This window comes from Cryptomeria japonica, chromosome 4 (genome assembly GCF_030272615.1).
Source record: "Cryptomeria japonica chromosome 4, Sugi_1.0, whole genome shotgun sequence".
NCBI classification, from domain to species: Eukaryota; Viridiplantae; Streptophyta; class Pinopsida; order Cupressales; family Cupressaceae; genus Cryptomeria; species Cryptomeria japonica.
The window spans coordinates 103774673-103802168 of NC_081408.1; the positions used below are offsets into that span (position 1 = coordinate 103774673).

Sequence of the window (27496 nt, forward strand, 5' to 3'; positions counted from 1 at the left end):
GTGGTGGAAAACAATAATTAGAGGGAGTCTTCCAAAGAACCAAAGGAGAGGGGTGAAGTTCATGATTTACATAACAAAAAATACTCCCTGACCAGGTAATGGCCCTTCATCATCCAAACAATTGGGTGATTTAGGGAATTTGGTTGCTGGCAGTGTTAATATTGGGAACATTGCTGATCTGGGACATAATGACAATAATCTAGATGCAAAAGCTAAATATTGTCCAAAGGCTGGGGAATGTGAGTAGTTGGAGATACATGAAAGGCAAGGCTATTCAAGGAGTAAGCATGAAAGAGGGAGGACTTCTATGAATGACTCCAAAGTGGATTCATTGGAAGTAGACATACAAGAGGAAGTATGAACAAAGGTGAAGAGGAAGAGAGATAAGAGAGCAAAGGAGGAAGGCTCCTTCAATATGCTTCTTCTCTCACATGATAGGGGTGGAGATAATATTAGTATATGATTTTGACCTATTAATGGGTCCCACACTTTGGTGCTTTGTTGGTCAAGCGAGGGGGCTCCCTAATTGTAGCCCCACCTCATTCTAGCTAGGCTAAATCCTAATATTTTAATTTAATAAATAAAACAATCATTACCGATAAAAAATAGTTATTTTATTAAGATTAATTATAATTAATATTACATAAATATAATAAAAATAATATATAATCTTAACTAATAATCAATAATTAAATTTAAGATTGATTTTATTATTATAATTATTAAGATTTTATATTTAAATTAAATTATATTTTTAAGAAAAATTGTATATTTTCACTATAATATTTATATTCTAATTATTAATACTATTTTATTGAAGTGAAAGTTATAATTAATGTTGCAAAACTGTAATTAAAATAAAATATTTTATATAATTTTTTTTTAATTTTATTTTAAAATTTTAGTTTCTTACAGGGAAACTTTAGTTTTTCTCTGTGTTAAATACTAAATCCGAAAACCTAATTTCTTTCATTGACTGCAGGACATCCCAAGGGAAATATAAATAAATCCTAATTCTCATGGTGACCTAAACGCTTAGTTTTTTTTGCAGACTGGTAAAACGACCAAGTTCGCTTAGTCTCTGGGGTAAAGAACAGATCAGTTTCGTGTCGAGATCAGGAGGTTTGCTTGCGGCACTTTTAATTTTCATTTTCTTATTTCCTATTACGCAATACATTTATGTTTTTTTTTGACTTATATGTTTTCTTCAACCTGGGCGATGAGGGTTTGTTTATACTGATTTTAATTTCCCTTATCAAAACATGAACAATACACATTTCATTTTATACAAACATTTCCAGCTAGTCTTCTACCTGCAACTTTTCCAGAAATAGGGGTAAATTTCTTTGTTGCAAGAAGAACCTGTCTTTTTAAAACTACTAGTTTAAGCCAGCAGCTAAGAGTACGCCAATAGAGAGAAAATGTCCAGCCAACCAAATGGCATCATGAAACCATTTGAGGTTCTAGCTAACCTCGAGCCAAGAGGATCGCCAACAAACAGAAGGCATCTCAAACAATACAAGGAAACACACAAATTTCTTACCCACTCTTATGGTTGTAATACTCTAAAACTATATTCAGTTTTAAGGAAAGCACATCCAGGCATTAAAATTAACTTTCAGGCAAAACCAGGTGCACATTACATAAACTGGTATAGCACAAAACAATCCATGCCACCCATAACAAAACAAGATCTCCTTACATATGCCACCTCATGTTTATTGCAGGTATACAAAGAATGATAAGGCAAACAAACTTACCTCCCAACATCAACCACACATAAGAAACTGAACTTGTATCCTCACTCCATTCTACTCCTATAGTTCTTCCAAACCAACCACTAGAACTCCCAAAATGTAACCCCAAAGTAACTTTTAACCTCCTCCACACGTTCCTTAATCCTAAGTACTTGCGTTAGGGTCTTCAAAATGACCTAATGACCTCAATCTTGACTTTTTACACCTCTCAAAAATTGCTTACAAAGTTGCCAACGGGTTACACTTTTTCCAACACATTCATGGCACTCACCAAACACTTAAACATCTTCTCAAACAAATAAGCTTTTAAACACTAAATTTATCTGTTGCACACTTGGAAATAACATTTATGATTTATCTCTACATTCAAACAACCTAATGTGCTACTTCACCTTGGGTCTTAGTGATCCTCTCATCCTCCCATTGACCGTTTATGTACCTGCACGCTTTTGCCATTGTCAATGCGCCATGATATGAAGTAATCAAAACAAGTTATTTGAAATTACATTAAATCTTGATAATCACCAAATTGCATGCCTTGAACACTATTTGCTGCATACCACTCCATCCCTCGTAACTCAAGCTTGTAAGTTTGAATACACAAACCTTAACCACTCAACATCAGTCATTTGTAATTCTATTTGTTAAAATTGTAGCCTCGTTTATTTAAATCCAACATATTTGTAAAATTTAATATTTACGTTCAAAAGAAATGCAAATATTCAATTTAATACTCCCCCTTGACCATTATATGTTCCTTGGAACGATACCAATTCATTCTGGGGGGAAAATTGATGACTATTTACATCAACATTTTAATGGCAATTTCTTACTATAATTCCTTGTTTAGAATAATGTAACTCCATATATAAATTTCAAAATACTTATTCCTTTTAACCAAAGTTAAATAGTGACGATTAATAGCTTAATTTTACACCTAGAATCCTAGTTCTAGATAAATCAATTATGAGTGCTTAGAGAATTATCCCGAGGTAGCAACTTATTAAGTTCAAGAAATACTTACAATGATAACATACCAGCTATTTAAACCATGTTAAACCTTCCATCATGACAATGAGGGAAATCGCATGGTACCATCTTGACAACAATAAATGACAAGGACAAAGACAACTTTTGTTGCAACCTAGTTACAAGTGTAAGCAACATAAAAGATATGATAATCATCATAAATTAATATTTAACTATAAACCACACAAAATCACTACTTGCATTATCTTATATAATAAAATGACATCATAGGTATCTAGCTGTGAAACAATTAACACAAGTATGCCAATTTCACCATTACGAGTCTCCTATTCTAGTCCAATATTTCACAATGCTTCCCTTTACAAAATACTCTTTCATATCATGTGGATTAAGGATTTATTTCTTGTATGGTACAAATTCTCTTAACTTTGATCTTCACTTGGTTTTTCTGGAATAGAGGGAAAGAAGAAGCAGAGGGAGAGACAGAGCAGCAACTATGGCAGCCACGTTAGCACAGCCAGATGTGAAATTGTTTAATCGTTGGACTTTTGAAGATATTGAGGTAAGGATACAATTTTCTGTGCATATAGTGAACTTTTCAAGATTAATACTTTAGACTGGCAAAATCTTGACTCTTAGACATAATCTATTAGACTTGAGATTTGAGTTTAAACGAGGACATTATCACTAGAATTGCTATTCTAATTGTCATAAATTATGGCCTTGCAATAGTTGTGCTAATTATGATCTTCTGTGCATATAGTGAACTTTTCAAGATTAATACTTTAAACTGGCAAAATCTTGACTCTTTGACGTAATCTATTAGACTTGAGATTTGAGTTTAAATGAGGACATTATTACTAGAATTGCTATTCTAATTGTCATAAATTATGGCCTTGCAATAGTTGTGCTAATTTCTAAGCTGAGAGTTTAAAAAGCTGGGAGTATAAATGATAACACTATCACTAGAATTGCTATTCTAATCATCTTAAATTATGGCCTTGGAATGGTTGTGCTATGTTTTTGAGTATTTTGATTTTATTTTTTTAATATTTGTATGAATGCATACGCCAAACCCATACTATATCTGGGGTCTGTGGAAATTTCTACATCATTGAATTCCGTATCCTTATTCATTCCTTACACAGCTCAGGTTTTGACGTACTTACACATTAGTACTTCATAGGATAGTTGAAGTTTCTTCAGTTCTAGAAGGAAAAATCAGTTTTTCTACAACTAGAAAGCTGATCAAACTAATGACATAACCGACAACTTGTATAAGGTATGTTTATCTCTCCATAAAGTGTTGAAGAAATGAGACATACTTAAACTATCTGCATAAAGTCACAGAATAATACGTCGATCATTCACGTGTACACACACAGAAGCAGATTAGAGAAGGTAAATGCTTGCTTTATTAATAAAAAGGTGTTTACAAATAGTTGTACATATCTGAAAATTGAGTCTTATTGCCATTACAAAACTAGAAAGAACTGGTTTTCAAAATACAATCTCAGCCTAAAACAGCAAGAACTACATAAAAAGAAGCCTAAGGCTGTGATTTATAATGTGCAACAATTTGCTAAACGATAGGACATGTGATTAAGAAATAATTAAACAAAGACAAGTGTTACATTACTTTGCTTGGTCAAAACCTCCTTTGGCGTCCAGTGAATTGTCCCTACTTTTGAGGCCTCTAAAATGCTCCAAAGATGGTTTCATGAAGAAAAGTCTACTACTTTGATCCATCCACTGGTGGTGCCCTTCAATCAGCTCCCAGGTGCTCTCAACTGGCTCCCACTGGGTCAAAACTGCCTCCCAAAATTTCTCAACTACTTGGACAAGTCACAAACTGCCCTATATTCTTTCCACATGTTCAAAAACTCCCTCCCTTCTATTTGTCCTTGACCGCTGCAACTCCTTTCCATGATCAGAGTGCATTGAAAACCAGTTTAAAGTTTAAAATTTAAAGTGATCAAGAGTCTCCAATAAAAGAGTCTCCAAGGTGTGAGAGAAGTTTTAGTACAAGTTTTGTCACATGTTTCATCTGTTAATGCCTCCTTATCCTCATTCTCTCACCATTTAGTGAACTAAAATCTACACATTTGTCATGTCTTGGCTTCATTAGTAGATTTCTCCTATTACTTCATCACTTGATCCATGGACTTCCATTAATGTGCTTTGAACTTGATCCTTGGATAGTCCTTTTGCCCATGCTATTATTACTTCTTCACTTGACTTCATTTACTGCCATTAATGTGCCCTGAACTTGATCCTTGGATAGTCCTTTGGCCAATGAAGTATGATCCTTTCACTGATTTATCCTTCCGCTAATCTTTTTAGTTCAACTAAACCTCATGACTATAATGTGCGCAATAACAATCCTGTTGACTGTGAGTGGCACCTTGTACATGCATCCTGTTGCCACTTTTCAGTCCTTCATCTGTTGGGCAGTCCCTTTCTTGGTTAAGACGGCCACATTGCATGCGATTCTTGGCCCTTGACTGTTCTTTGGAAGTTTTGATGATCATTCTTTCATGTAATTCTTGGACTGTTAAAATATCCCAGGTCCACCTTAAATTATTTGCTCTCAAAGAAATCTTTTTGGCAATATATTTATATATTGAATTTCAGTAGAGAAGCAGTGGCAATATAGTATCAAACAAATCCCCTTTCTTGTTTCACCAGGTACTACTGCAATTGCAGTAACCAGCAATTTATATCAAATAACAGAGAGATTAAATAAGGATTAATTGCCCAGGCAATAGTTGAATATCATTCTGTTCATGCGGAAGACAATTATATAGACTCTCTGTTACAGATGATCGCTCTATGCTGACCTGGCAATCACATCTATATTCATGACTGGCCTTAATTCTCATTCGCAGCTGGAGCATGATGCGACTCCCAGTGTATATGCGGACTGTTCCTGAATGGCAATGATTCAGGTGCCTTTAGAGTGTCACCGAATTGCAACCTTAGATATCTCCCACTATTCTGCTATCCACTAGAATGTGATTGCGATTTCTTCTTTCTGCCCTTGCGCCTCACACCAGATTTCCTGTGTGCACCAAGGCTTCAGAAGGTTATATGCCTCGGAAGTAATATATGTGCCCAGTGATAATTGAAGCCTGCAAATTCCAAGCTCCTCTAATGATTCGGTGATGAAATAAAACGTCTCGGCTGGAGATCGAACTTTTTCTTATTTTCCCGAAATCAACCCTACAAATATGAACTTTTGCTAAATCGGCTACCATAGAGGAAGCAACACCTGTTTGAGTCAATATTATTTATAAATTTGTTCTTGTACACTTGCGGCAAGTCTCAGGAAGAAGCTAACTAAGGGTTGGGCTCATAAATAAATTTTAATCGGATAACAATAGTCCTGCTCCTAACTTTATTCTTCAGATGACCATTTATGATTGAATCCTAAAGAATTTTGCCTGGGCTGATAGGAATATTATCACTTTATCAACCGGAAATATTAATAGCCTTCATAAACACCTTATGCCAAACTTCAATCATATCAGCCAAGTAAAATAGAATAGTATTCTCATATAATTATACCAGACGCAGAATATAAACTCAAAGCAAACACCACATTAATATTAAATCTGGCAATTAGAACTCATCTAAATTTGTTTCCAATGGGACTTCACAAATTTAGCTTAGTGGTGGACTCCGTCTTTGTAAGAGCTAGGTTTTGGTTCAACCCTTCTGTCAAACTCCTGAAGGCTTTTGTCCCAAGAAATCACCAATTATCATATCAAATCCTAAAGCATAAGCAATCCATCACCAGGAACCCCCTTACAAAGGTCTCCAGGAAGTATCTAGAAGATAGGCCGACTTGGAGAAATGTAATTAATAAAGTAACATGATAATAATTTATTATTTTATTGTTATTAAATTAATTGATATTAAGTCATTGTTTGAATTTTTTATTTATTTTTGACAATTTAATATAAATTAATTTAACGAGTCGTAACTTTAATATTGGGGACATGTTGACGTGTGTTTTGTACACAATCATACACAGAATAAAATACCTAAAGGCATCTTATCCTCTCTTGAGAAAATAGTCTCTAACTGCTGAAGATTCGCGTAAAGGATCAGTTAGGTAGACTCCAAGGTTCTTTTAGTGGGGTCTCCACGTGTGGACAAGCTCCAGTGGTATGATGTGATTTGCTGGAATCACAAGGGGACTTACATTGAACTTCCGATCTGCTTTGCTGGACACAGGCTCTTACTAACTTAGATTTGAAAAAATGAAAAAGGAAGGGCGAAGAGAGGATCTAATCCTAATACTAAGAATGTAGGAGCAATGATTTGATTTTTGACAAAACTCTAACTAGATCTTGTTTTGACATCAATGGAACATCTACACAAGACTAGTGCGATCTTCTAAGGGAGCTTTATGATGTTCAAATCATCACCGCAGGCATAGATACCATCCAAGTTGATGCATATCAATGAAGAGGCGACAAATTGAAATTGAGCTTAAGCTGAATGATTCCAGTTGACTACGCAAGGCAAGTCTGCAATCAACAAACTGCTAGTAGTATGGATGTATGAATTCCACCATCAATCAATCACATTCCCTCCATTCATCTAATTATCTACCATCTAAGATTGAAGACTTCAACAAGAAACCATGCAAATTGCAAGAAAACGACATATTTCACCATTACTTCAATGAAAATGGAGTTTGTTTACAATCAATGGCAACAATTTCTTGGCTTGTCCTCCTATTCTACTCTCTAACTACTTTCAACTATTTACAACTCTCTCTAATTCTCTAAAATTCCACCTTTACAAAATGAAATGCCTGGGCTTATATAGTGCCCACAATACAATTTGATGGCTTAGATCAATTCAAGATCAATGGCCAAGATTTTACAATGAAAACCCTAATTAGGGTTTGTTACAACCATTACATAACATTTAATGCTTGACCAATGATAAAATTGTATTGCTTGGACACATGTCCCTTTTAGAAAAATCGACCAATGGATAGCCGGGGTAGGTACATCGGAGTTTGTGCCACCTTCCATGAGTTAAGTACATTGAATCTGGACATGCTGAGATGGACTTCACTGATTGGAGAAATGATGACTAGGACGCCACCTCATTTGACACTTGGAACTTGGTGGATATTCATCTTGATATTGTTGAGAAACTTGCTTTAATTAATTCCTCTGGATCTATTTTGCTTCTTCAACGAGCCCTTGTTCTAACTCCTTGCGTCCTTGATGTGCAGGAAGATGATGTACCTCGCCTTGGAACGCTGGATTGGAAGAGGTCGCCCTTGTCTTGGCTTGATCGTCCTGGCGAAGACCGCCCTGGCGAAGACCGTCCTTGATCCGGCTTGATTTTCCTTGAAGAGACCTCCATTTGACGCCTACACAACATTTCAAAATTAGTAACATGATTTTGCAATACATAACATAAATTAGAGAGCAATTTTTTAGGAAACTTAATGATAAGTCCTTTATTAATCATTTCCTAAAAAAGACTGAGCTAAGGAAAAACAAAATAACAAAATTAAGGCAATGACAATCAAAATTCGAAATTAAAACAAGAGATCTTGCCATACCTTACTTGAGAGCTTAACTCTAAAATGCAAAATGAATAAAATTCGCCTAGGCGAAATTTGAAATAAGATGGTCTTGATGTGATCTTCAAAAGAACGTTCCTCTTATCAACTTCGCCACCCTTCAAGTCTTGGACGTGATTTCCTCTTCAAGTTAGCAATTTCGCCATCTTTGATATGTCTTTGACGTCCTAGGCAACTTCGCTCAAATGGAAACTTCAAGTTCGCCTCTCCTTTGGATAGTAGTTTCGCACCACCTTTGATTGAATTCGCTCCTCTTCTTGAATGATAATTTCGCCCTTCCTTTGTATGAAATTCGCTCCTCTTTTGCCTTCTCCAAGTTGCATATGAGAGATGATAAATGATGATGTGAAAATGAAATAAACACCTTCCTTTATAGGCGCTCACCTTCATATTGACCTTAGGCCGACTTTTTGCAAAATATAGCAATTAAAACGATTTTTAAATAAATAATAAAGGCCGACCTTGACAAAATAAACCCAAGCGCTCCCTTTTGATTTTTATTAAATTAATAATTAATTATTAAATGCCTTTATTTTTAATTAATAAATTTCGATTTTTTACAAAGGCAAAAAATAATTAATAAATACATACCATGCGCTATTTAAATGCTTTTAATTAAATATCGATTTTTTTCTAGCATTTAAATAAATTTAAAAAATATTTGTTTAGCGCCCAAAAATGAAAAAAGTGGGAAGATACGTACCTCATCGCCCTGGTCCCTGACTGAGGGACAGGAGCGATTTTGCTCTTGTGGGCCTCATTTCACTTCATCACCTTCGAAAATTATATTCAACGGATTCGCAATGCCTCCTTTCATTCATTCATGCCTTGAGATCGGTTGAAATTTGGCGAGAAAATCATCTACAACAAAAATCGCTCTGGTCCCTTCCTGAGGGACAGGAGCGAACTTAAGCATTTTGGTCCTTTGTTGACGTTTGATAATCTTCAATTTGTCTTCAACGGGTTCGATTGACCTCCTTTCTTGCCTTCGAACATAAAATTTGCTTGATCTTTGCCCAGATCGTACCTTATGAAGAACTTCGCTCTGGTCCTTCAGTGAGGGACAGGAGCGAAATTGACCCTCTAGGCAAAACTTCATCATTTCCTTGTTTTTGATCAAGTCTGGATGTTCTATCATGCTCATTTCGTCCTTCACCATGCCTTTGACGTCTCGATTCGTCCAAACAAGGTCAGGAATGGCTCAACTAAGCATTTTCGCTCTGGACCCTTGGTGAGGGACACGAGCGATTCGCCTTGGTCCCTTGGAGAGGGACACGAGCGCATTTCGCTCTGGACCCTTGGAGAAGGACACGAGCGAAATTTGACTTTTCGCACTCTCGATCAGGACAATTTTAATGGAATATAACATTTAAGTATAAGTGACATTTCCTTCTATGTTTCTTCTTTCTTATACTTTAAGTTATATTCCATATATACTTTCAGGATGTTTGAGAGTGGTTTCAGACCTCCAGGAGTTATATTGCAAAATCTAGTTTTTGGAGGTTTTTTTCAGTTTCCAGACTTAGTCAAATTCAGGATCAGGGCATTCCAGACTTAGCCAAATTTCAGGATCAGGACCTCACTCAAGCCGGACTTGCTACCCTATTGATCTCTCCGACAGTACTTCAAGTTATATTCATTTGATAAAATGTACCTCTTTGGACCTTCTCACATCGTCAAGATGTTAAAATCTTGCAAGGACAAAGCAAAATTGGATTTGTAGCTCCGGTCCTTCACTGAGGGACAGGAGCGATTTAGGCATTTAGCACTGTTATGGACGTCCCAAAAATCTTCAATTTATATTCAACGTATTTATCTCATGTTTTTCCTTGTTTTTGAACATAAACTTGCCTTGACCTTTGTCTGGATTTTGCATGATGAAGGAAATCGCTCTGGTCCCTGGGAGAGGGACGAGAGCTACAAGGTACCTCGCCCTGGTCCCTTGGAGAGGGACAGGAGCGATTTGGTCATTATAGGTCATTCTCCTTCGTTTTTGCATCTCAAATTATATTCATTTGGCAAAGCATCTTCCCTTGGACGTCCTCAAATCATTAAGCTCTCGAAATCTTGCAAGGACAAGGCGAAATTTGAATTGTAGCTCCGGTCCTTTACTGAGGGACAGGAGCGATTTTCCTGCTGGAGGCATTTCTGTGCTCATAAAAATCTTCAATTTATATTCAATAGAAAGATCTCGTCGTTCTCCATCACTTCAAACGTAAAATTTGTCTGGACTCTGCAAGGATGATGAGGTATTTGAAAATGAGCTCCCGTCCTTCACTGAGGGACAGGAGCGATTTTGCTCCTACAGGCCAAAATAACAAGATTTTACACATTTTAACACTTCACAAGGCGAAAACAAATCATTTCCAATGCCCAGGATCAAAATTCAAAAAAGTCAAAATTTGGTCAAAAATATTCAATTGGACAAAAATTCACATTTCATCTTCAACACTTAGACAAATTTAAGCTCTGCATCAACATTCCAATTGAAAATTAGACCATTCTGGCAAATTCATTGCATTCAAAATTTGCATCCTAGAAAAGGAAGCTCAAAAGGCCCTCAAAAACGACTGGATTCTGGTCCGAAAAGACGGTAATTAAAACCCTAAGGCTTGACCCTAAATCCAGACAACTAACAAACTAACAAAACCCTAAAAAAACAAAGCGAAAACGAACAAAACGAGCAAAAAAACATGGGTCCCCATTTGCAATGGGGCGATGTGTGAAAACGTCACAACAGGACATTACAACTGTCTTTGTGATAAGGTCGTTAGGCCTTCATATGCTTACTGTTCTATAGTTTGTAGCAGTGTTTTCACCTCATTTTTTAGAATCATAAACTGCCATATTCTTTAAGGGGCTATCCTTGTGTATCTTTTGCACTATATTATCACTAGACTTTTGCACTGTCCACTAGATTTCGCATATTTCACTTCACTCATCACAGTGCCTATATAGCCTTAAAAATCCCTTGTAACCCCTTTTTGCCAGGTAGCTGACTATGATAGTTCTTTTTGCTGTCTCGTGCATGAAATCTAATGGTCCTTGAAATGCAACTTTGTCCCTTTTGAAACTGTCAAGTTGATTTTTGAACATACCACCACATGGCTACATAAAAAACTTAACCCCTTTATCATTTGATGCTGCTGTTCATTAAGTCCTTCCTTGTTGTGATAGTACACTAGGCCTCAAGTCCCATGAAGTATGGAGAAGGATTCATGGAACATGGGGATAGACAATAAGTTTTCCTTCGAAAAGCTTATCGCTGTCATCTCTCAACATAACTCTATCACTGCTCATCTTTTCTCTGCTCGTGCATGGTGAACACTAACTTTGCTTTTCTTTTGGACTGTCACAAGTTTACCTTTTCTTCTTTCTCCTTATGCCTTAGAGGGTCTTTAATTACCTATTCAAGTTTTGATCTTCATTCAAACTTTGGTCAGAACCTTGCCATTCTCTTTGTTCTCTTATACATCAAGCTATGTATTAACCCTTGGAAAGGCACTAATAAATCCTCAACCAGTGGTATCAAACTTAAGGACTGTCCTCACTTTTAAGAATACTGAGTATCTCATACTTCTCTGTGCTACTATTAGAATATTTAATTATTATTTAATTAGTATTTTAATGGTCATTAGAGTATTATTTGCCTTTTTAAGTTTTCTATTTTTGGCTTTTATTTTTTAGGAGCGGTTGTTTATTTTTTAGAAACATCACTATTTGTAATCGCCTATTTAAATTTTAAACGGCTCTATAGTTGAATAAAATTATCCGTTTGTTTATTCAATTAATTTTTCATGGTATTAGAGCGGGTCAATGGGATTTTTTAGGGTTTGGTAATTTTTTTAAAAATTCGTAACCTTCCTACCTCGAATATTATTCCAGAATTATAAGTCTGGTTCATGTTCGCAGTTAGGGTTTGCTGGAAAAATTTGTATTTATTGTGCGCTGATTTTTTGTTTGTCTTTCCAAAATTGCGAGTTTATTTTGTTTTGGGCGTCGTTTTTTTCTGCAAATTGTGTCGGGTTTATTTTTCTTTTCCAGAATTATAAGTCTGGTCAATGGGATTTTTTAGGGTTTGGTAATTTTTTTAAAAATTCGTAACCTTCCTACCTCGAATATTATTCCAGAATTATAAGTCTGGTTCATGTTCGCAGTTAGGGTTTGCTGGAAAAAATTGTATTTATTGGGCGCTGATTTTTTGTTTGTCTTTCCAAAATTGCGAGTTTATTTTGTTTTGGGCGTCGTTTTTTTTCTGCAAATTGTGTCGGGTTTTTTTTTTGTGTGGCGACATGTTTTACGGGATGGTTTTTTGGCCGCTATTTTTAGAGTTTTCATGTTTTTTCGGCAGCAACGACAAAAACTCTTTGGCGCGATTTCTTCTCGAGGGTTTTTGCACGGTTTTTGTCCATGATTTTTCTGCACAGCGGTGGCTACAGGTTTTTTGCTGTTTTTTTTTTGGTGCAAGGTAGTATTACTGTGCGGGTCTGTCTTTCTTGGTGATCTCAAACCCATGTCTAGGGTTTCCTGGGTTTTTTATAATTTTTTATCCCTAAGGAAAAAATTAGTTTGGCGGGTTTTAATGATTTTTCCCCCCAAAAAAATTATTTCTGGGTTTTGATAATTTTTTCCACAAAAATTATTTTTGGGTTTTCTGATTTTTCTTTTTCTCCACAAAAAATCATGGGAGGGTTTTGCTTGATTTTTCCTCAAAAAATTAGGGAGTGGTGTTTTGCCGCGTGATGACTGGTGTTTTGCCGCGTGATGACTGGTGTTTTGTCACGAGACATTTCAAGGTTTTGTTCGATTTTTTTCTCAAAAATTAATTCAGGGTTATAGTTCCTGTTTAGGATTTTTACCATTTTTTTTCACAAAAAATGATTTGTATCTTCAGTTTTGGAGGGTTTGCCGATTTTTCCTCAAAATCATGGTTTCAGGTTTCAATTTGGCTACCCAACATTAGGTTGGATGGATTCTGGTATTCTTGATCATTAACACTTCGCAGATCCTAAGAGGGTCGCCGCAACAGAGTGTTCTTTTCGTTTGTGATCAAAAGACCTGCAATGTCTTCTATAGGGTAGTTACTAGATAGAATGACCATTAAGGGAGGGTATTAGAATATTTAATTTTTATTTAATTAATATTTTAATGCTCATGAGAGTATTATTTGTTTTATTTAGTTTTCTATTTTTGGCTTCTATTTTTTAGGAGCGGAAAAGAAACATCATCGTTTGTAATTGCGTATTTAAAGGGCTCTATAGTTGAATAAAGTTATCCGATTGTTTATTCAATTAATTTTTCACTGTAGCCCTTCGAGGCCCATATTATTCCTTGGACCATGACTGTCCTTTGTCTTAAAATTCTTTATACACCGATACACTTACCATCACAAAAATGCACCAAGCATCTCCACTTCTTTTTTTTCCGTTCACCGTGTGGACTGTGATCTTTTTCTTTACAGTGATATCACTGTAACGCTTTTCATTATTAACCATTGATGTTTAATATCAATATTGCTACCTTTATGACTCTTATTACTGCTTTATAAAATGTAATGTAAAGAGTGTATTCTTTTTACTACTGCTGGAGTCTCATCAATTTTCTTTTATTTTATAGCTCCCCCTTTCATTTTATAGCCCCTTCTTAACATCCTCGATCATTGGCATGCTTTAGGAACTCTTCTTGCCATTTGCCATAGGGATGTCCACTTGCTTGGGTCAAGACTGCCATCTATTCTCTTTATCTCGTGGTCCCTGCTGTCCTCTTTTGCTTGTGAATAGTCTCTTTCTTGTATGTGCTTGGTACATTCACCCTGTATCTCTTCGTAAGAGTGTCTTCATGGCACTCTCATACCCACTTACTGTGAAGATTACCTTTATAAAACCACACGATCACCATAAGCATGGTGATTTTTTATTTCATTCTAAATCTATAAGGCTTTTCTGTACTGTATTCAAGCATATTGCTTTCCCCTTTGTAGCCCTTTACAAGGACTGTCCTCCTGAAGAATGTAGCTTGTACATACTTTATTAACTATTCTTGATCTCATTGTCTTCAATGCATTATTTAATTCCATACCACTTTGTCACTGCCTTGATCTTTTCTATCTGTGATACCCTACTTCGCAACTTTGACAACACATTCTTATAAAATGCTGCCTCTACATCTTCTTTGCTTTATGACAGGTATATGACTGTGTTATCCTCTTTGTACCAGGTCTGCTATGCTTTTCACATTGTGACTTGATCCACTTTTTCTTCTTGCATTTCAATAAACTGCCTTTTCTTCATTTCTCTTGTTACATACCCTACTTTTCAACTTTTGAACTCTCCAAATATCACCGCTTTTCATTACCTTCACCTTTTTTTTCTAGTTGCTGTTTTGCATATTCATTTGTAGAATAGGTATAGATTGTGACTCTATTTTGTTTTTTTTCTTTTGAACCTTCTTTTATATTCTGTCACCTTCAATGCAGTCTTGGAAAAGCTATATGTTCCTAAAGGATACAATAAAACATTAGAACAATAATGCATCAATAATCCCTATTTTGAAAGCTACTTTTCTAGGGTTTTCCTTAATGGACTTGTCAATAAAAGCACTCATCATCTACCTCATTCAAATCCTCATCATGACTAGAACTCTTGTTGACAGCCTCCCACTCCATGCATTGTTTGTGTGTAATAGGGATACGTGCAGGGATTTATGAGGGTTTTGGTAACAGCAAAATCTTTCAACAGTTTCCATGCATTGTTTAGTGGGTAATAGATCAGTGGCTTATTGGCAAATCCTTGACATTTTTCTTAAGGTTTTTAGGAATATCTACTTCAATGGAGTGTAATGACAAAACCCTTTGACATGGTAAAGGGTTTGGACAAGGATTGATGACTCTTGGCAGTGTGACACAATGCAAGATGGGTCTTACCGTTTACTGTAAGAAAACCCTCTCCTTTTACACTCCAAAGGCAAAGCATCACCATCACTTGGAAGGTTTTTTTAATAAATAACAAACAACATTGAACAACTCGAGTGCAAGGGTTTTATACGAAACAGACCTGTCCGTAAAACTCTACGTGCATGTCCTTGCATGAACATAAAGTGATCACTTCCAGAGCTCATACATGTGTTTTAACAGCTCCTTCACTCATCATGGGTGATTTGACGTGTCATGCTATCTGTAATGTAACTCTCAAAATGGAATCTAGTAAAGAAAGCAAGAGTCATATGCCCTTCCCATGTTGGAAACAGGTACAATGGAGATGCATATTGGCATGGCTATACTTGTAACCCCTTGTCCTGGCTTTTAGCTGCCTTGGTTGCACCATGAAAGCCTGAAAACTTATGAATTGGGACCTGTCATATGAAAACCCTAAAGGTTAAGTTTTGCCCTAAAATCACAATTCCAAGTAAAACATGAAATAGAATAGAGTTAGTGATTTTATTTACCAACTTAAATTGTTGAACAAGATAGATCCTGGTTGAAACCCTATAATCATGTTAGATAATCATCAAAATCATAGTCCATTAAATAGATCTTTCCTACTAGGAACATTATCCATATCAAAATGGTAGGTCTCTTTTATGAGGGTTAGGGACATTAATATAAACATATAATATATCTAATTCATCAATGGAGTTCCAACCTGTTGTGACCATTTCACACATCGCCCCATGCAAATGGGGGCCCCTTCTTTTTGCTCGTTTTGCCTGTTCTTTTTCTCTGCTTTTTAGGGTTTTGGTAGTTTGTTAGTTGTCTGGATTTAAGGGTCAAGCCTTAGGGTTTCTATTTTGTCGTTTTTAGGCCAGAGTCCAGTCAATCTTGAGAGTTTTTCAAGCTTCCTTTCGTAGGATGCAATTTTGAATAAAGTGAATTCGCCAGAGGCTAAGTGAGTTGGTCTATTTTCAATTGGAATTTTGAATGAAGAGTCTAAATTTGTCTAAGTGTGAGTGATGAAATTGCGAATTTTGTCCAATTGAATGATTTTGACCAAATTTTGAAAATTTTGATATGTGATCCTGGGTATTGGAAAGGTCTTGTTTTTGCCTTGTGAAGTGATTGTAGTCCCGAAATCATGATATTTTGGCTTGTAGGAGCAAAATCGCTCCTGTCCCTCAGTGAAGGACCGGAGCTCGTTTTCAAAAATCTTACTGTCCTTGCAGGATCCAAACGAATTTCAAAGTGGAAGTGATAAAGGGAGGCATAATCTTTCCATTGAATATAATTTGAAGAATTTCACAAGCGTGGAAATGTCCCAGGAGTAAAAATCGCTCCTGTCCCTCAGTGAAGGACCGAAGCTCAAAATCAAACATTGCCTTGTCCTTGCAGGATTTGAACAACTTGACGATTTGAAGAGATCAAAGTAGATATGTTTTATCAATTGAATATAACTTGAAGTGCCTTCGTGAAGGAAAACGGACCAAAAATGCAAAGTTCGCTCCTGTCCCTCATTCAGGGACCAAGGCGAAATTCAGTGTAGCTCCCGTCCCTCTCCCAGGGACCATAGCGAAATTCCTCATAGGGCAAAATTTGGGTGAAGATTGAGCAAGTTTTGAGTTTGAAGCAAGAAAGGAGGATGAAATGAACCCGTTGAATACAAATTGAAGATTACAAGACATCAATAGGGGACTCAAATTGGCCTAGGCGCTCCTGTCCCTCAGTCAGGGACCAGAGCGATTTTTGCCTTAGGTCAATTTCTTGCCAAGTTTGAATAAATTCCAAGCCAAAGATGAATGAAAGGATACATAACAAGACCATTGAAGATAAATTTGGCAGTTGGCAAAGTGTAGTTGAGCTTGAAAATGCAAATTCGCTCCTGTCCCTCAGCCAGGGACCAGGGCGAAATGATGATTATCTTGCCTTCCATTCAAGTTCAAACCACTCCAAGTCAGGATACAAGGAGGCGAGGACATTTTGAAGCGTCTTGACGAAGGACGAAGTTATGAAGATCGCCAAAATGAAGGATTTGCACTAAAATGTCTAAATTCGCTCCTGTCCCTCAGGCAGGGACCAGAGCGAAATTTTCAAATAAGGCCAAATTTAAGTTGCCATTCACATTTTAAATGTTTGAAAGGGAGTAAAAGGCATCGTTTTGCACTTTGAAGACAATTACAAGTTAATATGATGAAGATTTTGTACTAAAAGCCCAAGTTCGCTCCAGTCCCTCAGTCAAGGACCAGGGCGAAATTCAGTGTAGCTCCCGTCCCTCTCCCAGGGACCAGAGCGAAATCTTCATGAAGGCTTAAGTTTTGAAGGTTTATCAAGTTTCAAGTGGCCAAAAGAGATCAAAGGACCTCATTCTTCATAGTGAAAGCGATTGCAAGTTGATACAAACAAGGTTGAGCCCAGGATGCTCAAGTTCGCTCCTGTCCCTCAGTCAGGGACCAGGGCGATAATCATCATACTGGCTAATTCCTTCAAAAATCACTCCAAGTCAAGGACGTACAAGGTTGCACAAGGTCTAAGGCGTCTTGAGAAGATGATATGAGAGGAAACCAAACGTCAAATGGTGATCAATTTGAACAAGGAGACAAAGTTCGCTCCTGTCCCTCAGTCAAGGACCAGGGCGATTTTCATCAAATCACTCATTTTTCCTTCAAAATCGTGACAAGGCCAAGGTCGAAGATATCGTTTGGAAGGCAATGAACAAGAAGCGAAGGTTGAAAGATAGCAAAAGTTGGCTAGAGCATAAAGTTCGCTCCTGTCCCTCACCAAGGGACCAGGGCGATAATGGTCATAAAAGGCACTCATCCACAAAACCAAGTTAATCAAGTTTGAAATTCTTAGCAAAAATGCCAGTTTCAACATGAAGATGATGGTTTCAAACGTCAAAGGCACAAGAATCAAGATCAAAATGGTAACTCGCTCTTGTCCCTCAGTCAGGGACCAGAGCGATAATGGTTTGTGTCTTTACCTTCTCTAATTTTGGCGCTAGCAAACATTTTTTGAATTTATTTTACATGCTAAAAATCGATAAGTTTGAAAATTCAATTAAGTAGCATTTAAAAATTGCGCATAAACATTAATTAATTAATTTTTGCCTATTTAAAAATCGAGTTTATTAATTAAAAAAACGATGGCATTTAATTAATTAATTATTATTTTAAATAGTAAAAAATGGCGCTTGGATATTTAATTAATTAATTTTGCCTATTTAAAAATCGAAAAAATTAATTATAAAGGCAATTAATTAATTTATTATTATAAAAATTGAAGCGCTTGGATTTATTTTATAAAAGTCGGCCTTTGTTATTTATTTAAAAATCATTTTAATTTCTTTATTTTGGCAAAGTCGGCCTAGAGGTAAATGAGAGGTGAGCGCTTATAAAAGGAGGGTGAAAATTTTCATTTTCACATTATCATTTTATCATCTTTCACATGCGATTTTGGAGAAGATAAGGAGGAGCGAATTTCATAAAAGGAAGTGCGAGTTTCTATCCAAAAGGAAGGTACGAAGCATTATCAAAGGGGAGTGCGAGCTTAGTTTCAAGTGAGGCGAACTTGCCAAGACTACGTCAAAGACCCCAAAGGTGGCGAGGTTGCTAGCTTGAGAGAGATCACGTTGAAGCCACCAAATTTCGAATTTTGCCTAGGCGATTTTCTTCTTTTTTGCATATTAGAGTTAAACTCTCAAGTGAGGTATGGCGAAGATCCCTTGTTTTGAATTTTGAATTTTGATCGTCATAGCTTCAAATTTTGAATTTTGAAATTTTGAATTCCAGTAGCTCAATCGTTTTTAGGAAATGATAACTCAAGGACTTATCATGAAGTTTCCTAAAATTAATCTTTAATCTAATCTATGTTATGCATTGCAATATCTAGTTACTTATTATGAAATGTTGTGTAGGTATGGCGACCCGAAGGCGGGAGCATCCACCAGTCGTCCAGCTCTCATGAAGGAAGATCAAAAGACCGAAGAAGTGGAGACCAAGATCGTGTCTAAATGGGGCAACATTGGAGATACCAACTTGGGCAACTTCAGCACGAAGAAGTTTCGAGAGGTCCCCTACATTGGTAAGCCATCACCTGTCGCCCGGAGAATAATTGAAAGTGGCATCATTAAGGCGGCCGGCTTCCCTCCAGCAGTACAATGCCATGAGTTGATGATCGAGTGTGCTCGTCATTATGATCCTCAATCCAGAACAATCGTGTCCAAGGAAGGAAACACTTTAGCTTATCTTTCAGAAGAGGCTATAAGTGAAGCTTTCCATCTTCCAGAGCACAGAGATATGGTCTACAAGAGCATAGAAGGAGCCAGGTCAATATACGAAGATGATCCAGATGCTTGCCTAAGCATCATCAACAAGAACTGGTTACTCAAGAGTCGTCCTCGCCTGAGCAAGATACCGAACACACCACATAGGATCGATTTCCAGGAGGAGTACAGAGATTTGATTACAATGCTCAACCGAGTCACAGGGGCTCCTCGAGCCTTCTACTTTGAGAGGTGGATGTTCTACTTTATCCAGGTGATAGTTCAGGGAAAAGGAACAATTCATTGGGCCAGAATGATTAGCCATTGCTTGGACGTACAGTTGAGGAGACTCAAGGCTACCAAGTCCTTCCACATGAGTTCATACGTCATATATGCTTTGATTAGGAGCTTTGAGTATGCAGGACTACCTCACAGAGGAGTGATTGGAAGAGGACCCGGCGAGGTCAGAGTTTGTGATTCCTATGTCCACTTGCATCATCCGCCAGGAAGCAACTACAAGTTAGTTAATGATACCTTCACGATGAACATCACGAGGACGTTGCAAGGTGGGATTCACAACATATTATCACAGGATGCACAGGAACTAGTAAAGAGGTACGATGCTTGGTTTATCCAATTTCCGAAGTTTACTTATATCAGAGTTCATGGATGTCCTTCACCTCCATACATGTTGCCGAGATATCCGACAGACAGAATAGTGTTACTTGAGGTAACAAGACAGTTGGCAGCCTATGCGAAGGCATTCAGACACAGACATGGAAATGGAGTTCCTGTACCTATCATCTTAGGCAATTCAGTTGAGGTATGTCCTAATGCTTTAGCCATGGATGACGCAGAGAAGGAGTTAGCTTTGTATTCTTTTTCATCCTTTGCCTTGAGAGAAAGCTTTGATCCACATGGATATATAGAGGAGACAGTCGGTAGGAAGTTTAAGCATGAATTTCAGATAGAAGATTTTATGATGAATCTCTTAGACGATCTTGAAGTGAAAAGAAAGATGCATTCTAGATTGCCTTTGGATTTCATCAGGAAATGCAAGATTTACAGAGTGGCCGACCAAGCTCAGGATAGTGGCAGACATCTCCAGTCATCCTATGATCGAGAAAGCAAATCAGTAAAGTTAGATTGGAATGAGCCTGAGGTCGTGGATCTAGATGCTTTGATGGCTCCAGTCTTGTCTTGTACTCGCAGATGGGTTGATGTGCAGCATCAGAAGTTGAGAGAGCAAGGCATAGCTATGACTTTCACTTTGGAAGAGAAACCAGCCGAAGGTGGAGCTAGTGTGAGCGAAGGTAATCCTAATCCCAGAAATACAAATGAAGGCAACCTTCGAAGTGCAAGTGAAGGCGATCTCCATCCAAGAGGCTCGAAGAGGAAAGAGAGACCTGAAAAGAGAGAATCTTCCAAGAAGAAGCAAGGGGCCAACCGAGATCGTTCATCCGACACATCTTCTCGACCTGAGAAGAGGACACTTGAAGTGGAAGATTCTATGGAGTCAATGGTACAAAATGATAAAGAAGGACAGGCAACAGGTGGATCTCTTCAAGACAATGAGTTGCATGAAGATGGGGAAGATAATGAAGTAACATCTCCTCCCAGAGAAGAAGACTAAGGTGATCATGATTGAAGACGAAGACAATGTAATTGACTTGGAGAGCCTTGTCGGACATTCATTCCCAGGAAGTGACAGAAAAGAGGAAGGCTACCAAGATGTCCAAGATGATTAGAGATGAAACTGGATCCAGAAAATTGCAGATAGCTACGCCGGCAGTGGACAAGTATGAAGGTGAGATCTTAGCAGAGGAATATGATATAGAGACATTTGAGCTAGGTCCATCCACAGCCGAGCAGACACTAGATGATGCCACCGATTCATTTGAGGCCTTGAAAGACAAGCTTAGGGAAGAAATGGAGAAGAATAGGAAGCTTGAAAGAGAGGTTGGTGCATGGAGAACATATTTCAGCCATCTCAATCAACCTTTAGGACGTCAGGATCCAGCAAGATCACCCATACAGGCACTTCCCCTTCAATCAATTGGTGAGGCAGAGAGATTCAGGAGTATTGTCCAACATATGAGTACTTGGATGGACAAATCTCATATAGTTGCCGTAGAATTTACAACAAGGATGATGAAGACTATTCATAGGGCTATCCAGGTTCTTGAGATTATCCACAATTTGATGATAACAGTAGCTGCTTTTGCTCATACCAAAGAGGTTATCATTCCTGTCTTGAAGGTAATCAGACAAACATCGAGGAAGGTCTTAGCACAGGAAAAGATCATGGATGGAGGACCTCATAGTTTGCTTCAGTGGTCAACCTTACTCGAGATGAAGGAAGTTCTCTTTGAGGACATCAGTACTAGATGTAGCCATGTTGAGGAGGTGATCAACCCGATCCAGGACAAAGTATTTGAGGTACTACGTATCATTCTTGGCAGGAGGATCGAAGTTGAGACAGATGTGGATTTGCAGGAATTGGAGGATAGAATCAAGGTCATCTTTTGCAAGGACGCTAATATCACAGATGAGCAACAGGACCAGATGTTTGCTACCATGCTCCTGATTGAAAAGACTAAAGAACTTGAACTTACATGGGACGCAGCTCTTCTAGATGCATTTGATCAGGTCATCCACTTGGAAGAAACAATGAAGAATCTTCCCGAGATTCCAATTGCTGAGATCGAAGGAATCGTGTCAAGATTCATTGCATATGCTAAAAAAGAGAATTGGAAAGGGAATAAGATTCTAGATGAGAGGTTGTTATAGATGACATGGCACCTTAGTTGTCATTGGTTTATGTCTCCTAGATTTTCGTGCCAAATTTAATAATTGGCTATGCATTTAATGTTGTGCAATAAAAGGGGAACTTTTGTAACAAACCCTAACTAGGGTTTAGGTGTCATGATCTTGACCGTTGATCTGCTTTTGATCTGGACCATTCATTGTAATTGAGGATGCTATTTATACCCTCATTTCATTTCATTTAGATAAGAAGAATTAGATGTAAGAAGAAGATTAGATTATTGATGTATTAGAGAGATTAGAGTTTAGAAGCAATTTACTTTCGTAGCAAGATTGAGCTTTGAAGAAAGAATTCAAACAATTGTTGTACATGATGACTTTGAAATCAATGAAATATTGAAGTTATGGTGTTTTGTTGCAATTTTCTTGGTTATCTTCATGGTTGTTCAATTTTCTTGAATCATTCTCAATCAAAGTAGTGTGTTAATTCGAAGGACAAAGTGTTGGACTTGATCTTTGGTAGGATTCGCTTTCCAAACCACTAGCTTCTTGCTGATTGTAGGAACGCCTTGCGTGGTCAACTGGAGAATACTCGAATCACTTAACCTTCAATCGTTATTGTATCTTGGATATGTACCTTCGTGGTAGTGTCTTTAATCTTTGATGTGTTGAAGAACCATTTGTTACCTTAGAAGATCGCATCAATTTCAATTGAGTTGTTACTTTATGGCAAAATTGAAGTTGGTAGAATCTTGCCAAGTCTTGTCCACATGAAGTCATTCTTAGGGTTAGACTAGATTAGACCTCTTGCAAACCCTATCCTTTTGTTATTTTTTTTTGTAAAAGCTTCTTTAGTTTAGTAAAATTTTCGGCAACGTAAGGCCCCTTGAGGACACAGCAAATCACAACGACCACTGGTGCTTATCCACACGTAGAGACCCTACCAAAAAGAACATTGGAGTCATCCTAACTGATCCTTCTTGCGAAATCTTCAGCAGTTAGCGACTTTATTCAAGAGAGGATAAGATGCCTTTGGGTATTTTATTCTGTGTATGATTGTGTATGAAATACACGTCAACACAACCATGAAAGGATTAGGATAAGGAAACATGATAGGGTGTTCGAAGAGATCCTCTACTTCAGGCCCAAGAGTGGATATTGCATCCCTTTTGGCCTCATGTGGCTTTTTGTCATTTCATAAGAGGTGGTGTAACCAGTGAGGAATCCTACCATCATGCCATCCTCCTTCACACTCTTATGATCAAGACTCCCTTGAATCCATCTCAACAGTCAATCAATGCCGAGGTTGGGGGGAAAGCTACAGTAGGCTGGCCCTAACCTAGGCCCAAGAGTGGATATCCCATCTCTCTTGGCCTCATGTGGCCTGTTGCCATCTCATATGACGTGGTGTGCCTATTGAGGAATCTATAGCCGTTCTCCCTCCTTGTATTCCCTTAATTCCAGAATCCATATTATTTCTTATGATATTATGTTATCATAAATTAATATGTAGAGAATTGTGCTTTATAGTGCCACATATACCATCTATACATATCGAACGTATATATTTATCCATGCATACCACAACTGAATAATGATGCTACTGCCTGCAAATTAATAACAACTTGAACTAATCTGATTACTGGTGTGTGGTTGTTGTCTGGTTTGATGCCTTCCCTTTTGCAGATCTGAATCTTTCTTTCTTCAATTGCTTTCTTCCTTGCTCCCCTTGATGGTTATTTCTCTTCGAATGATTGATATGCTGTATGTATATCATCCAATTGATGCTGGAGGGTTCTGTCTTTTTGATGGTTACCACCCTTGCAAAAGTTGTGACTCTTGGTAAGTTGCCTTTGCCTTTTAATTAATGATCTGCTACTGTAATTGCACCCCCATTAATGCATTAATAATGCGTATTAACATAAGCATAGAGCTTTACATAACCCTTAATCTATTCGCTGCATTGTTACCTATATGGATTGCTATAGATACTTAGGTTTATGCATCGATTTTAGAGTGCTAGCCTTCGATGTAATAGAATTGTTGCCTTCGTCTCTGTTTTATGAAGATAATTACTACCTGATAAATTAATTTCTTTGATCTTAAGACCATCGAAAATTGTGAAGTCTTGTTAAGAAAATGATTTTCCAAATACCTACATTTGAACTTATTAAGGACGGTGTGGAAGATGTTATTAAGGTGGGGGCATGACAGTAACTTGTCCATTTCAAACTCAAACTCTTCTCATGCAAAAATGCTTTCTTTAAGCTCTTGCACATGGATAATCATTGATGCAAAGTGTTTGCAATGTGGACTTGGTCGTGGTTAGTAAGGTTTTGAATGCCCCTTTGACAAAGATATGGTGTTAGAAGCCTTATTAAGTGCTCAAAACATTTAGCAAACGATAAATTTAATCAAAACTCTGCTTAGAAGGAAATTTCAAACCCCCTTTTTTAAAGTCTTGTAATTGCTCAAAAAGACTTCATTATGACTATTTAGGCTAATGGGGGAAATAGGCTACCAGGTCTCTTTGAGAGATATTCTCTATTTAAAAATTTCATACGTCATCTTCTTTATTTGGAGCTGCTTATGAAATAGTCCTATTGCTTTTCAGCCTTTCATCTTGCTTCTGTTTATTGTTCTGGAAGATATCATTTTTAATATATTTCAATGGATTATTAATTTACATTCATTTTTTAATACATTTTATGAGCCATTTGGAAGAGCGTTTTAATGTAGTCTTTTTAAGTTCTAGCTTTCTCCACAGTATTTTTTGAATGGTTTTGAGGCAATGCCATCCAAAAGCTATGCAAATTTCAACTTTCTGCTGGATTGTCTTTCCTATACATCTATATATTTCAATGGAATTTCCTTTTAATTTTGAATATGTTTTATGAGCCATTTTTAATTTAGATTTGTTTTGGTTATAGCTAGCTTATAGAAATTTGTACTATTCTCTGGTTGTCGTTCTTTTTTGATTTTTCATCTATAAGGCTGTTAAGTTTGATCTAGGCTTGTGTCTTGAGGAATTGTTTAAATGCCTGTTCTAACTGTGTTTATTTTTTGGATTTTAAAATCTGAGAATCGTGCATATTTTTGGGTTGCAGGTTAGTGACTTCTCTCTACAAGATTACATAGCTGTTTCGGCACGAAAGCATGCTACTTTTGTTCCCCATACTGCTGGACGATATTCAGTTAAACGATTCCGAAAGGCACAATGCCCTATTGTTGAGCGGTTGACAAATTCTCTGATGATGCACGGGCGAAATAATGGAAAGAAATTAATGGCTGTGCGAATAGTAAAACATGCCATGGAAATTATTCATTTACTTACTGACCAGAACCCAATACAGGTCATTGTTGATGCTATTATCAACAGGTAAATTTAATCTACTTACTAATTGGAATCCAGTTTTTAGTTAACTGCACCTGTTTCTTTTAATGTGCTTAAGATTTTTTTTTGTGTGGTTTTTTAGCAACCGTGCATCACGACGGTTTTTTATTAAATCTGTGTAAAATTTAACAGTGGTCCACGAGAAGATGCAACCCGAATTGGTTCTGCAGGTGTTGTAAGACGACAAGCAGTTGATATATCTCCCCTGAGACGTGTCAATCAGGCAATCTATCTTCTTACTACTGGTGCACGGGAAAGTGCATTCCGAAACATTAAAACAATTGCTGAGTGTCTTGCAGACGAGCTTATCAACGCTGCCAAGGGATCGTCAAACAGGTCTGGTGTTTTTTTCCGCTGCCAATGATTGTTTTGATGTAGGTAGCGTTTAGGCTTGCTGTAATTTTTTCCTGATTTGTAACGTTAAGTTGACATTTGATATATGCGATTGCAAAATTTTTCTCTGTGCAGTTACGCAATTAAGAAGAAAGATGAGATTGAAAGGGTTGCGAAGGCAAATCGTTGATTTGTCAAGCTACCTTCAGCCGGAGTACTTGTATCTCCATTGTTAGTCTACAGCTTTTAATGCAACTCTAAAAGCAAAAATTTTGAAAGCAAATGTTATGTTTCAAATCACAAATTTGAAAAGACAGCTAAAATATATCTGAACTCAATTTGTATTGGTTATGGCAAAAATTACATTCCCAGTCCTATACCATGGCCCCTTTGTGTGTATTTCGCAAAATCGTTGACAAAAATTGTGTATGATCTCTTACATTAATATTTTGGAACACACGTCATGATCTATCATTATGATAACATTGGCAAATATGTTTAAATTATCTTGATGCTGAATCATAGTATGACCTGAAATTGACATAAAAATTGTTGCACGATACTTTCCCAAAAATCTTAAAAGATAAACCAAAATATTTTCATTGATACTTTCAGTTTTTGCTTCTTTTCAAGTATTGCTGAATCTCCCAAGCGAGGAAACAATCAAACAATATTTCTCAAGAACAAAGCTATACCAAATAAGATGTCAAATGCTATTACTCTCCAGGTATCCATACACCAAAATTTGATGATGTCCTTACATGCAACACTCATGTAGCATGACAAGATGTTCATGCTTGATTGCAGAGATCGGAGCTATCTCAGTCAAAAACTTGCGAATACCTTGCCTTGATTCAGCAGAAAGCTGCTTTACTGCAACCTCTGTATCATACTTCAAGACTCCCTGCAATTCAAGGGGGTGTGCTAGTGGAAAAAATAAAATTGATAAAGAAACATAGCATTTCCTGTGAGAATTCCTTCATTTTATCTACAATGTAACATGATCCCCAAAAGCAGGATTCATATGTAGACCTACACATGTATGCTCGTCAGTAGTGCTATTTATATAGGTTGGGAATGTGGAGATTAATGCATGCTGGGTCCACAAGTAATTAAATGAAAATCATTTATCTTATCAAGGTTTTGGTTTCATGTCAGTAAAATCACAAGTACTATTTTAGAATTTTAAGATTTGGCTTTCTCAATTATATGTACTCTTGTTCTCTGTTCGGAAAAAAATCTTTAGAAGGGGCCCAATTTCTGTCTTTCTCCATCCATGTGACTGGTACTACTCAATGAAATCCACAGGAAGTTCTGAATTTGAAGTGTTATGCACAACACATATCAACCTAATAAAGTTGACTATACCTCAAGTGCATATTCCATATCATATTTTTTATGAAAGGTGCAAAACATCTCTCAACTAAGTTCTACAAGTCTATCTTTCTCAAAA

General features: G+C 37.1%; 1 protein-coding gene across 1 annotated transcript; it reads left to right on the top strand.

Moving 5' to 3' along the window:
* Window positions 1-953: 953 nt before the first annotated feature.
* Window positions 954-26549, top strand: LOC131032888 (small ribosomal subunit protein uS7). Its single transcript, XM_057963988.2, has 5 exons — window positions 954-1122; window positions 3205-3309; window positions 25424-25695; window positions 25843-26046; window positions 26179-26549. The coding sequence occupies exons 2-5, from the start codon at window positions 3244-3246 to the stop codon at window positions 26231-26233; spliced, it is 597 nt and encodes a 198-aa protein (XP_057819971.1). The 5' UTR covers window positions 954-1122; window positions 3205-3243; the 3' UTR covers window positions 26234-26549.
* The last annotated feature ends 947 nt before the right edge of the window (window positions 26550-27496 follow it).

Excerpts from the sequence above, each read along its gene's own strand:
- LOC131032888 (XM_057963988.2), top strand. The coding sequence starts at position 3,244 with ATGGCAGCCACGTTAGCACAGCCAGATGTGAAATTGTTTAATCGTTGG. Across the intron at positions 3,310-25,423 it reads GGACTTTTGAAGATATTGAG|GTTAGTGACTTCTCTCTACA; the intron begins GTAAGGATACAA and ends TTTGGGTTGCAG. Across the intron at positions 26,047-26,178 it reads GCCAAGGGATCGTCAAACAG|TTACGCAATTAAGAAGAAAG; the intron begins GTCTGGTGTTTT and ends TTCTCTGTGCAG.